The sequence below is a fragment of the Peromyscus maniculatus genome, chromosome 1 (genome assembly GCF_049852395.1).
Source record: "Peromyscus maniculatus bairdii isolate BWxNUB_F1_BW_parent chromosome 1, HU_Pman_BW_mat_3.1, whole genome shotgun sequence".
In the NCBI taxonomy this organism is placed as follows: Eukaryota; Metazoa; Chordata; class Mammalia; order Rodentia; family Cricetidae; genus Peromyscus; species Peromyscus maniculatus.
The window spans coordinates 7,088,646-7,101,639 of record NC_134852.1 but is presented as its reverse complement, the minus strand read 5'-3'; the positions used below and the strand labels follow the sequence as shown (position 1 = coordinate 7,101,639).

Here is a 12,994-nt window from a genome sequence, read left to right as displayed (position 1 = left end):
AAAATACCTTGGGGTAATACTAACCAAGAAAGTGAAGGACCTATATGACAAGAACTTTAAGTCCCTGAAAAAAGAAATTGTAGAAGATGTCAGAAAATGGAAAGATCTCCCATGCTCATGGATAGGCAGGGTTAACATAGTAAAAATGGCAATCTTACCAAAAGCAATCTACAGATTCAATGCAATCCCCATCAAAATACCAACATAATTCTTCACAGACCTGGAAAGAATAATACTCAACTTCATATGGAAAAACAAAAAACGAGGATAGCCAAAAGAATCCTGTACAATAAAACAACCTCTGGAGGCATCACAATCCCTGACTTAAAGCTTTACTATATAGCTACAATAATAAAGACAGCTTGGTATTGGCATTAAAAACTGACATGTGGACCAATGGAATCGCATTGAAGACCCTCACATTAGCCCTCAAACCTATGAGCATATAATTTTTGACAAAGAAGCCAAAAGTGTACAATGGAAAAAAGAAAGCATCTTCAACAAATGGTACTGGCATAACTGGATATCAATGTGTAGAAGGCTGCAAATAGATCCATATCTGTCATTGTGCACAAAACTTAAGTCCAAGTGGATCAAGGACCTCAACATAAATCCAGCTACTCTGAACCTGCTAGAAGAGAAAGTAGGAAGTAGTCTTGAACGCATTGGCATAGGAGATCACTTCCTAAATATAACACCAGTAGCACAGACACTGAGAAAAACAATCAATCAATGGGACCTCTTGAAACTGAGAAGCTTTTGTAGTGCAAAGGATATGGTCAACAAAGCAAAGTGACAGCCTACAATATGGGAAAAGATCTTCACCAACCCCACATGTGACAGAGGACTGATATCCAGAATATATAAGGAACTCAAGAAATTAGATATTAAAATGACCAACAGTCCAATTGAGAAATGGGCTTTAGATCTAAACAGAGAATTCTCAACAGAGGAAACTCAAATGACTGAAAGACATTTAAGGAATTGCTCAACATCCCTAATCATCAGAGAAATGCAAATCAAAACAACTCTGAGATACCACCTTATGCCTGTCAGAATGGCTAAGATCCAAAACACTGAAGATACTTTATGCTGGAGAGGATGTGGAACTAGGGGAACTCTCCTCCACTGCTGGTGGGAATGCAAGCTTGTACAACCACTTTGGAAATCAATATGGCGCTTTCTTAGAAAAGTGGGAATCAATCTCCCCCAAGATCTAGCTATACCACTCCTGGGCATATATCCAAGAAATGCTCAATCATATCACAAGAGCACTTGCTCAGCTATGTTCATATCAGCATTGTTTGTAATAGCCAAAACCTGGAAACAACCTAGATGCCCTTCAACTGAAGAATGGATAAATAAATTGTGGCACATATACACAATGGAATACTACTCAGCAGAGAAAAACAATGACATCATGAGGTTTGCAGGCAAATGGATGGATCTAGAAAAAATCATCCTGAGTGAGGTAACCCAGACTCAGAAAGACAAATATGGTATATACTCACTCATAGGAAGATGCTAGATGTGGAAAAAGGATTACTGGACTGCTACTCACATCACCAGGGAGGCTACCTGGAAAACGGCACCCCAAGAAAGACCCAGAGAAATGGATGAGATCTACATGAACAGCCTGTACATGCGTGGGAGCAATGAAGAGTGAGGGTCGAGGGAAAGAGAGTGGGAGATCCTAGCTGGATCAAGAAAAGTGAGGGAGAACAAAGAATAGGAGACCATGGTAAATGAAGACCACATGAGAAAAGGAAGAAACAAAGAGCTAAAGAGGCCCACAGAAATCCACAAAGATACCCCCATAAAAGACTGCTGGCAATGGTCGAGAGACAGCCGGGACTGACCTACTCTGGTGATGGGATGTCCAAACACCCTAATAGTTGTGCCATAAACCCCATCCAAGGACTCAGGAATCTGGATGCAGACATCCACAGCTAGGCCCCTGGTGGAGCGCTGGGAGTCTCATTAGTGAGAAAGAGGAGGGTATATATGAGTGAGAATTGTTGAAACCAAGGTTGGAAAAAGCACAGGGACAAATAACCAAATGAATGGAAACATATGAACTATGAACCAAAGACTGAGGGGCCCCCAACTGGATCAGGCCTTCTGAATAGGTGAGACAGTTGATTGGCTTGATCTGTTTGGGAGGCATCTAGGCAGTGGTACCAGGTCCTGGGTTTGTTGCATGAGTTAGCTGTTTGAAAACTGGGACTTATGCAGGGACGCTTGGCACAATCTGGGAGGAGGGGACTGGACCTGCCTGGACTGAGTCTATCAGGTCAATCTCAGTCCTTGGGGGAGACTTTGATCTGGAGGAGGTGGGAATGGGAGGTGGGCTGGGAGGAAGGGGAGGAGGGCAGGAAGGGAGAGAACAAGGGAATCTGTGGCTATTATGTAGAACTGAATAGTATTGTAAAATAAATTTTAAAAAAAGAAAGAAAATCAGTCTGGAGTTTCCTCAAAAGTGAAAAAAATAGAATTAACAGTACTAGATGACCCAGTGAGACCACTCATGGGCATATACCCAAAGGACTCTGTATTGTATTAGAGATACTTGAGCATCCATGGTCCTTGCTTCTCTAGTCACAATAATGAGGTGTATTAGCTAGTTATTGTTTTGTTTTGATTTTTGTCAGCTGGGCACAAGCTAGGGAAGAGGAACCACAATAAGGAAAATGCCTTTAACAGACTGCCTGTAGGCAAGTCTCTAGGACATTCTCATGATTAACGACTGATGTGAGTGGGCCCAGACCACTGGGAGCAGTGCCATCCCTGAGCAAGTTGTATAAGAAAACAAACTGGGAAGACCATGGAAGCAAGCCAGTAAACAGTGTTCCTCCATGATGTCTGTTTCAGTTTCTGCCTCTGGGTCCTGCCTTGAGTTCCTGCCCTGACTTCTCTTTATGATGGAGTGAAACTGTTAGATGAAATAAACCCTCTTCTCCCCCAAAAATAAATAAATAAATAAATAAATAAATAAATAAATAAGAGAAACTCAAAGCCATTCCACTAAAATCAGGGATAAGAGAAGGCTTTCTGCTCTCCCCATACTTACTCAATATAGTACTTGAATTTCTAGTAAAAGCAATAAGACAACATAAGGAGATGAAAGAGATTGAAATTGGAAAGGTAGCTTTCACTATTTGCAGATGACATGATAGTACACATAAGTGACCCCAAAAATTCGACCAAGGAACTCTCATAGCTTAAAAACACCTTCAGCAATGAAGTAGAATACAAGATTAACTCAAAAAAATCAGTAGCCCTCCTATATGCAAATGACAAATGGTGTGAGAAAGAAATTAGAGAAACATCACCCTTTAAAATAGCCACAAATGATATAAAATACCTTGTGGTAATTCAAATTAAGCAAGCAAAGGACTTGCTGGAAAAGAACTTTAAGTCTCTGAAGACAGAAATTGAAGATGTCAGAAAATGGAAAGATCTCCCATGTTCATGGATAGGTAGGAAAAACAATAAAAATGACAATCTTGCCCAAAGCAATCTACAGATTCAATGCAATCCCATCAAAATTCCAACACAATTCTTCAAAGACCTGGAAAGAACAACACTCAATTTCATATGGAAAAACAAAAAACACAGGATAGCTAAACAAATCCTGTACAATAAAACTACCTCTGAAGGCATCATGATCCCTGTCTTCAAGCTCTACTATAGAGCTACAATGATAAAAAAAAACAGCTTGGTACTAGCATAAACACTGACATGTGGACCATTGGAACTGAACTAAAGACCCTGACATTATTCCAAAGACCTATGAACATATGATTTCTGACAAAGAAGCCAAAACTGTACTATGCAAAAAAAAGTATCTTCAACAAATGGTGCTGGCATAATTGAATGTCAACATGTAGAAGATTGCAAATAGATCCATATCTGTCACCATGTATAAAACTTAACTCTAAGTGGATCAAAGACCTCAACATAAATCCAGTTACTCTAAACCTGATAGAAGAGAAAGTAGGTAGTAGTTTTGAATGCATTGGCTCCAGAGATCACTTCCTAAATATAACATCAGTATCACAGACACTGAGAGAAACAATTAATCAATGGGACCTCTTGAAACAGAAAAGCTTTTGTAGAGCAAAGAACATAGTCAATAAGACAAAATGACCGCCTACAGAATGAGAAAAGATCTTCACCAACCCCACATCTGACAGAGAGCTGATCTCCAGAAGATATAAAGAAATTAGACACCAAAATGCCCATTTGTTGAAGACACTTTGTTTTTTCCATCGTACAATCCAGTTAATAAATGGGCTATAGGGCTAAAAAAAGAATTCTCAACAAAAGAATCTCAAATGGCTGAAAGACATTTAAGGAATTGTTCAACATCCTCAGTCATCAGGGAAATGCAAATCAAAATGAAACTGAGATATTATCTTCAACCTGTCAGAATGGCTAAGATCAAAAACATTGAAGACAGCTTATGTTGGAGAGGATATGGAACAAGGGGAACACTCCTCCACTGGTTGGTAGGAATGCAAACATATACAGCCACTTTGGAAATCAATATGGCTCTTTCATAGAAAATTGGGACTCAACCTCCCTAAAGACACAGTTCTACCACTCTTGAGCAAATACCCAAGGAAAGTTCAAGAATACCACTAGCACACATGCTCAACTATTCTCAGAGCAGCATTATTTGTAATAGTCAGAACCTGGAAACAACCTAGATGTCCTTCAATTGAAGAATGGATGAAGAAAATGTGGTACATATGCACAATGGATTACTACTCAGCAGAGAAAAAAATGAAATCAAGAGGTTTGCAGGCAAATGGATGGAACTAGAAAAAATCATCATGAGTGAGGCAACCCAGACTCAGAAAGACAAACACATGGATACTAGATGTAAAAGAAAGGATAACCAGACAGCAACTCACAACTCCAGGAAGGCTACCTAGTAAAGAGGACACTAAGAAAGACACAGGGATCACCCAATGACAGAGAAATGAATGAGATCTACATGAGCAAACTGGAGGTGAGGGGGAGTAATAGAGGGCAATATTTGGCGGAAAAGAGAGCTTAGGGGAGCAGGAGATCCCAGCTGGATCAGGTACAGAGTGTGAGAACAAGGAAAGAAATACCATGATAAATGAAGACCCCATGGAAATAGGAAGAAGCAGAGTGCTAGAGAGTTACCCAGAAATCCACAAAGATACCTCCACTACAGACTACTGGCAATGGTTGAAAGAGTTCCTTAGCTGACCTACTCTGGTGATCAGATGGCCAAACACCCTAACTGTCATGATAGAACTCTCATCCAGTGACTGGTAAAATCAGATGCAAAGATCCATGGCCAAGCTCCAGGTGGAGCTCCAGGAGTCCAGTCAGCAAGGGAGAGGAAGGATTATATGAGCAAGAGATATCAAGCCTATGATTGGAAAAAGCACAGGGACAACTAGCCAACCTAGTGGAAACACATGAACTGTGAACCAATAGCTGAGGGGCTCAAATGGAACTGGACCAGGCCCTCTGGATAAGTGAGACAGTTGATGAGCTTGAACTGTTTAGGAGGCCCCCAGGCAGTGGGACTGCACCTGTCCTTGGTGCATGAGCTGGCTTTTTGGAACCTAGGCCTATGCTGGGACACTTTGCTCAGCCTTGGTGCAGGGAGGAGGGGACTGGACCTGCCTCAATTGAATGTACCAGGCTGGGCTGACTCCCCAAGGGAGACCTGCTTTGGAGGAGGTAGGAATGGGTGACAAGTTGGGGGGAAGGCTGGGAGATGGGAGGAGGGAGGTCAGGCGAATCCATGGCTGATATGTAAAATTAAATTAATTATAAGATAAAAATACTTATTTAAAAAATTGATAAATGTGTTTTTGTATGGCTGTGAGAGAACAAGCCTATCCCAGCCAAATCAGTCCATCAGAAGAGGCTGGTAAATAAAGAAGTAAGCCATCAAGAGACTGTGTGAGTGTCCTTATTTTCCTAACTCCCTCATATAGAAAAGTTTTAGCTTATGTCAAGGTCATGGATTTTCCTTTGAGCCCTGGGCTACCTAGAGGCAGGTCCACTAGACAGCAATAATAAATCTTGGCTATTCCTTCTCCTCATCATCATTATCATCCTCCTCTTCACCTCTTCTTCCTCCTCCTCCTCCTTCTCTTTCTCCCTGTCCTCCTTCTCCTCCTCCTCCTGCTCAACCTCCTCTTTTTTTATAACTAGGTTTCTCTATATGTATCTCTGCCTTGCCTGCAACTCAAAATACACAAGACTGAACTCTAAATATTGTGAATCCTCCTGCCTCTGTCTCCTGAGTGCTAGGCTTACAGTTTTCAACACTACACCTGGGTGATTTGTAATACATCGTTATTTTATTCAGTGGTAAAAAAAATTCTGCTCTAGGAAGATTGTCTACAATGAGAGAAATCATAGGAAATACATATTTGTTTTGTGTCACAGGACTGCTAGAGGTCACCTAGTATTATCTACTTTGGGTCCTGAGTCCATACCTTCTAGTGAACAAAAGGCAATGGTATGCTGTCCCTTTATACTAAAACTATAATTTTTATTACCTGTATCTATAAATTCTATTTCTCTATGTGCATCACTTATATACCTCAAGGAAAACACAGACAGCGCAGTATATCCTAAACTTTTCACTACATCCACTCCAAAGGGAGTACTCCCACAATCTATCAACTTTCATGCTTTCCCTTGCTTGGGAATAAGTAGGAAGATATTCCCTCTGTCTGAACCTAGAGGCTGTTGAATACTAAACAGATGCTCCATCTGCGCTTTAGCCAGAGCTGAGATGTTTCTTTTGAACTAAGAGACCTACACTCAGTGCTGTGAACTCAGTCACACCATTTGCCCCACAGACATCAGTCTCAGCAGGATCATGTGCTACCCTCTACTGGTGGGAAGAGCTACAGTGATGAACTTGTCTCTTCGATGACTGGTGGCCTCCAAGGGCACTGTAGCAGGCTTCTGTGGTGGATCAGATATTGAGTCACAGCGGTAGTAGTATGGTCCCTGGTTTTAAGAAAAGCAACTCCCTAGGAAATGGAGTCTGTGTTGGTTGAACATCCTTGTCCCGTGGTACTACATTTGTGGTCCACCCTTTCTGCTCCATAGTCATTAAGCATATATCTGGGTGGACTCTACTGGCTTAGTCCTCCAATTCTGTGTGTCCATCAGTGCCCAAATAGCTGAGGATTACTACGGTTACTATCCATGGTAGAAAACAGGAGTCTTTCTGTCCTAATATAGCCTCAGTCTTGGACAAGATCTATGTGCCTTGTTTTGAATGAGAAGGGGATCTCTAAGTGTTTGTGATTCCCCTGGCAACCACTCTGCTCCTTGTGGGTTTGGGGAGTTTGAGCATCCAGTGAGTTCAAATCTCCAATGCTATTTGTGCAAGATCACTCCCTGAGACTGCAAATCTTAAATGGTTGTTATCAAGGACACTGAGGCTGAAGACCTCAGTATTGTATAGGATCATGGGCCCTAGAATGTTTCCTTAGGGCCCTCTGGGTCTATAGTAACTTTTTAATCTACCTTTATCACCATGATAGATCATCACATGGACTTATATGTTTTGCAAATGTTACGGCTCTTGCTGTTTGTGAGAGATGATCTGGGGGAAGATCTTGATTCCAGATCTGTCACCATGCTAACCAATCAAATCAACACCACAGGAGTAGATTCTTTTTCCCCCAAATATCAGTGTGTATGTCTGTGGTGGTTTGAGTAAGAGAGTCCACATAGGCACATACATATATTTGAATGCTAAGTAAGAAACAAATGGAACTCTGACTTGATTACAAAAATTAGAAGATCTGGCGATTTTGAAGGAAGAGTATGACTGGGTGTGGGCTTTGATATCTCAAAAGCCCAAGGCAGACTCAGTTACACATTCTCTCAGTTTCCTGATCATGATACAGCTAACAGATACCGCTCCAGTACCATGTGTTCCCCACCATGATGCTAATGAAATAAACTTATGAAACTGTAAATATGCCCTCAATTAAATGCTTTCTTTCATAATAGTTAGTTTGGTAGTGGTGTCTTCTCACAGCAATAGAGAAGTGACTAAGACAGGAGCTTAGAGAAAGGTGGAAAACGTGTGTAGACAAGTACATGTGGACCCTCTGCTTGACTTCTGCAGGTATACCAGTTATCCTCAAGCTCAAGAACTCGTTGCAAAGTTTCAAGGTTCCTTCTGCTCTTTCCATTGCATCCTTTAGCCCCATTGTACTGTAGGTGTTCAGGATATGCATCTGAGTCCCTTTAGAATATAGTTCATCTCTGCTGTTTCGTCTTGACACCTGTATCTGTATGACCGTTGGTTTGAAACTGTCAGCCAAAGCCTAGGTTCCTTTATGGGTTCATAACTAAAGACTATGAACTCCCTTTGCCCAGAATCCATGAGAGAGAAGTGCATAGTTCAGTATGAAAGGGTAAGAAAAAAGACATTATTGTGGGAAAACAATTTGGTGTGGGTGAGTAATGAAGGTGAGAGGGATATTAAAGAGTGCAAGGGTATGATAGATTGAATGTATCCTCTATAGTCTCAGGAATTTGAATACTTGATCCCAATGTGGTAGAATTGTTTGGAGAAGTTGAGGAGATATTATAATGTTGGGGGAAATATGTTACTGGATGACCAGAACTCACAGGAATAAGGGTAAGAGGACTTGGTTAAAAAACAAAGAAAACAAAAAAAAAAATAAAGAAGACAAAAGGCAGTCACTGAGACAAGGAGGTCCTAGATTAGCTGGTGACTTAATGCTATGAAAGTTTAAGAAATATAGAATCATATATACCATATGCAGGGGAGAATAAAAAGAAGAAATCACACCCAAAAAGAGTGGATGGCAAGAAAAACTAAAATTCGAGGCTGAAATTGAAAGAACAGAGAAGAAATACAAAGAATCAACGAAACACAGTTGGTTCGCTGAGACGATCAAATTGTCAGACTTGTATCCAAATTTACTAAAAGGAGAAGGGAAAATATTCCAACTAACAAAATGAAAAATAAAAAGGAAGATATAACAGCAAACATTGAGGAAATACCTGGAATACTAAGGATATAATTTTAAAACCTGTATTCCACCAGACTGGAATTGTCCCTCAAAAGAAGAATGCACAAAATATATGGTGAATTTATACAATAAAGTATTACTCAGCAGGTAAAAAAAATTACATTATGAAATTTGTAGGCAAATGGGTGGAACTAGAAAAATATCATCCTGTTACCTGTATGCCAGACTCAGAAAGATAAACATTATATGCATTTGCAGATATGTTAATATTAACTGTGAAGTCAAGGATCACAAATCTAAGTCTAAAGAAATACACACAGTAGTAACAAACTAGAAGGAAGTGATAGACCTCCTTTGGGAAGGTAAATAGAATAGATAGCCATTGTCACCTTCTTTGATGATGAGATAGTTAAACTAATCGATAGCCAACAACATTTGTTTTCTTACCCTCTGAAGGAAGAATAACTTCTAGCTGAAAGTTCTACCTCCTTCCAAAAGAAACAGGTAAACTACCTCTCAAAATGAAGACAAAGACGATTAGGCATTTGGGCAAAAACTGACTCCACAGGACTGGCCCAACACTAAGAACCTATAATTACATAACTAGGAAGTGCAGCTACCCCTGTTAAGATTTAAAACTACTAATGACGCTGAAAAAGGGAAATTGCATTCCATACTGCCTGTCTTGGAAAGATAGGAATCATGGTGCCAGGCTAATCACACTGAAACACACCTCCTTTGCATGTGAAGTAAACCAGAACTCTGAATTTCATGAGTCTGATTCCTCCAGAAAAACTGATGTACAATTTCTTGGACCTGAAGGATTCATTCCTCAACCTCCTATTGGAAAACCTGAGTCAACACATCTTTCATTTTAAATGGGCACACCAAAAGAGAGGTTACAGCAGCCAACTTACCTGGACCAGGGATCCCCACGGATTTAAATTTTTTTCCAAACCTCTTTGAACTTCTGCACATCAATCAGAGGTTTCAGAGAAAAATAGATTATAAAAGTGCCACTGAGGGACTACTGCAAATATTAGAGAGCTAAGGTAATAGAATCTCAGCTATGAAAGCTCAACTTTATTTCTTTATTTCTCACGGGTGACTTAACCTTAGCTTCCTGATGAAGGGAGGCAAAAGGCAACCTGGTTATGAAAAGTCATCTTCTTTTGTTGTTGTTGTTGTTGCTGCTGCTGCTGCTGCTGTTTTTTGACAGAAGATTTCGCTGTGTAACAGTCCTGACTGTGCTGGAACTAATTAGTGGACAAGGCTAGTCTCAAACTCACAGAGCTCTGCCTGCTTCTGCCTCCCAACTGCTGGGATTAAAGGCATGCACCATCAGAGACTGGCGGAAATGTCATCTTCTGAGTAACGCACAGCCATTGCAATCACAAACTCTCAACATGTTGATGAGTACAGAGGATGAACAGCCAGGAATACATGGAGGGGGGTCACAGAGGACCCATTATCCCTCACTGATAAACTGCTTCCTAGCTGTAGATTCAGATGGGAAAGAGTCATTTCCTCTATTGTATACAAAGCGTTAAGAGACCAGGCTCAAGAGAATAGTCTCAGTCCAGTTGATACATATAGGTTTCTGATTAAATGAGTCACAGCCCACAGACATGAATATGGAAAAGTGATGGCACAGGAACATGCTATGGACATCCTAACCCTTGGAAAAGTCCATGACAATCCAATTATGATTAAGAGAATTTTTGATTATTGTTAAGAGGACAACAATATCCTAGCCAAACTATAGAATGGCATGAAAAGGGGGGAAAAGGAAGGACTTTTAAGGGGAAAAAACCACAAGAAGAACATTGGTATCTGCACAAGCTAGCCAGAAGCTCTTTTGCTCTTCCAAAACTAAGTAGTCAAAGCAACCTCAAAATGGTCCTTGACTGTCTATATAAGCAGGAAACAAAAGCCAAAAAGAATGTAGTAATATCATAAGAAGGATATATTTACTGTGCATTTCTGGGGGGAAACACTGAGTCAGGCTTACTAGGAAATTATCTTGCATGAACTGAAGTCAGAGACAAACAACTAGGAGTTACCGAAATGGATGCCTAGAAAAAATGGGGTAGTTTCTATAGTCATTGCAAAGAAATGCAGTTTTTAAGAAGAGGGATGTATATAAAAATGGTGTGGGGAGAGCACAAGCAAAATGCATTTTGTACAAGTAGATGATTATGAGATATTGACAAAGAACTAAATTATTTAAAAAAAAACCATACAACACAACTGCAAAGGATCTAAGTCATACAATCAAGGCCAGCATGTCATTCCCTCTCATGATGGCATTGACAACACTATGTAGCCAAAGGAGGCCTACAATGAGTGTTTCCCCTGCCTGCATCTTCTACTTAACAGGGACTGCCTGTGTTCTTATTTTGTAATTTCTTCCTGTATAATTTCCATCCTTATTCATAATGTGGAATGTGTTGCTGTTCTCTTTCTATAGTCTCACTATGACAATAAGGTCATTGATTTAGAAAGGTATTTTATGTATTTATTAATGGTTTGGATCAGAAAGCCATATCAACCCAAGACTGTCTAGGAGGCCCTTATGAAAGGACAAGGGGAACTTTAGTCCAGTATTCTCATCCAAGATCAGACATGAAGCCAATCTGATACTGGGGCCATTGCCTCCAAGGAGATGAGGTTGCAGGTCTGTGGACATGACTTTGCCTCCTGGACTTGGTTCTTATCTTAGGGGATCTGTCTGATGTTCCCCATGCTTTCTTTCACAAAACAGACTTTTCTCTCTGCTAACCTTGTCCCTTTCCCTACTGCTAGTAGTATATGAGATAGTGTGTTTCTTAATAGATTTGTGTGGTGTAAAGCATAACTCTTTTTGCAATACCTCTCATCTAACTATTGATTTTCACTTCTTTATTTCTTACACTAGGTCTTCCTGCTCAACCCCTCAATTTTTAGGACACTTACTCATGCTTGTTCAGATGACTTCTAAACTATTCTGGTTCATGCTACATTATATTAAGGTGACTTCATCATTCAATCTTGGCTTTATTGAAATATAATTGACAAAAGGTATATATTCAGGGTAAAATGTCTAAACTTTTTATATACATCTTCATATGTACTTGTGTTAACAATGAAAAAAGAGGTCCTGAATTTGAAGGAGAGAGGAGAAGGATATATGTAAATGTCTGGAGGGAAGAAATGGAAGAGAAAAATGCTGTAACTAAAGTAGAATCTCAAAAATAAAAATTTAAATAAAACAAAGAACACAAAAAAATGAAACTTTCTTCATTCCTTTCTTCTTTCCTCATTTTATGCTTTGGTCACTGAAAAGCATTTGCCTTATCTATAAAACAAAGGAACAACCAAATCAGATCCCCAAATTTCTCAGGATTTCCTAGGGACTGGTCATGTCTGCACTATAGCTGTGCACCTGAGGCGGATCTTGTTTTCTGACATCCCTGAGTCCTCCCTCCTTCATGGAATGCAGAGTGTGATCTCCCTGGATTGGTAGAAGACAGACTATGTTCTCAGGTTGGACTTTTCTGTCTAGACGAAGGGAGGTTCACATGTCCCTGTCTCGGGGTCACGATGCACAGCTGGGCATAGGTCACATCATGTGGCTCCCCTGTTGTAGCAGCCTGCAGTGGGAAAGTGTAGAAGAAGGTCTATGTTGGGCACCGGGAGCATGGGGCACTAGAGAAGTCGGGACCCACCTGCTCATCTATCACTTGATTTGCTTTTGACTGTGTGTCATTTGAGGCCAATAATTCCTTTGGCATGAGAGAAGAAGAGGTGATCTCTGTCCTTCTGAGTCTCGAGGGCTTCACTTGGGCATACAAGTCTTTAGAGGGGTCTTCCTCATGTTGGCTCTGCAGCAGAGAGAGACAATGAAACAAAGGGAATTAATGTGGTGTCACAGAGGCTCTCAACACATACTTCCACAGGGAGCAAGAATGATACTTCAGACATTT

The 12,994-nt window shown here is 40.4% G+C and overlaps 1 protein-coding gene across 2 annotated transcripts in view; it reads right to left on the bottom strand.

Moving 5' to 3' along the window:
- Nucleotides 1-12,994, bottom strand: part of LOC102922245 (leukocyte immunoglobulin-like receptor subfamily B member 3) — a 195,309-nt gene that overhangs the window by 96,900 nt on the left and 85,415 nt on the right. Inside the window, exons 15-16 of one of the 2 annotated variants that reach the window (XM_076568749.1) lie at nt 12,737-12,892; nt 12,453-12,661 (exon numbers count right to left, since the gene is read on the bottom strand). In XM_076568749.1, coding sequence (XP_076424864.1) covers nt 12,551-12,661; nt 12,737-12,892 — 267 coding nt within the window. In that variant the 3' untranslated portion in view covers nt 12,453-12,550. Of the gene's footprint in view, nt 1-12,452; nt 12,662-12,736; nt 12,893-12,994 lie in introns of those variants that run through there. The other variant, XM_076568753.1, reaches the window with a different exon arrangement.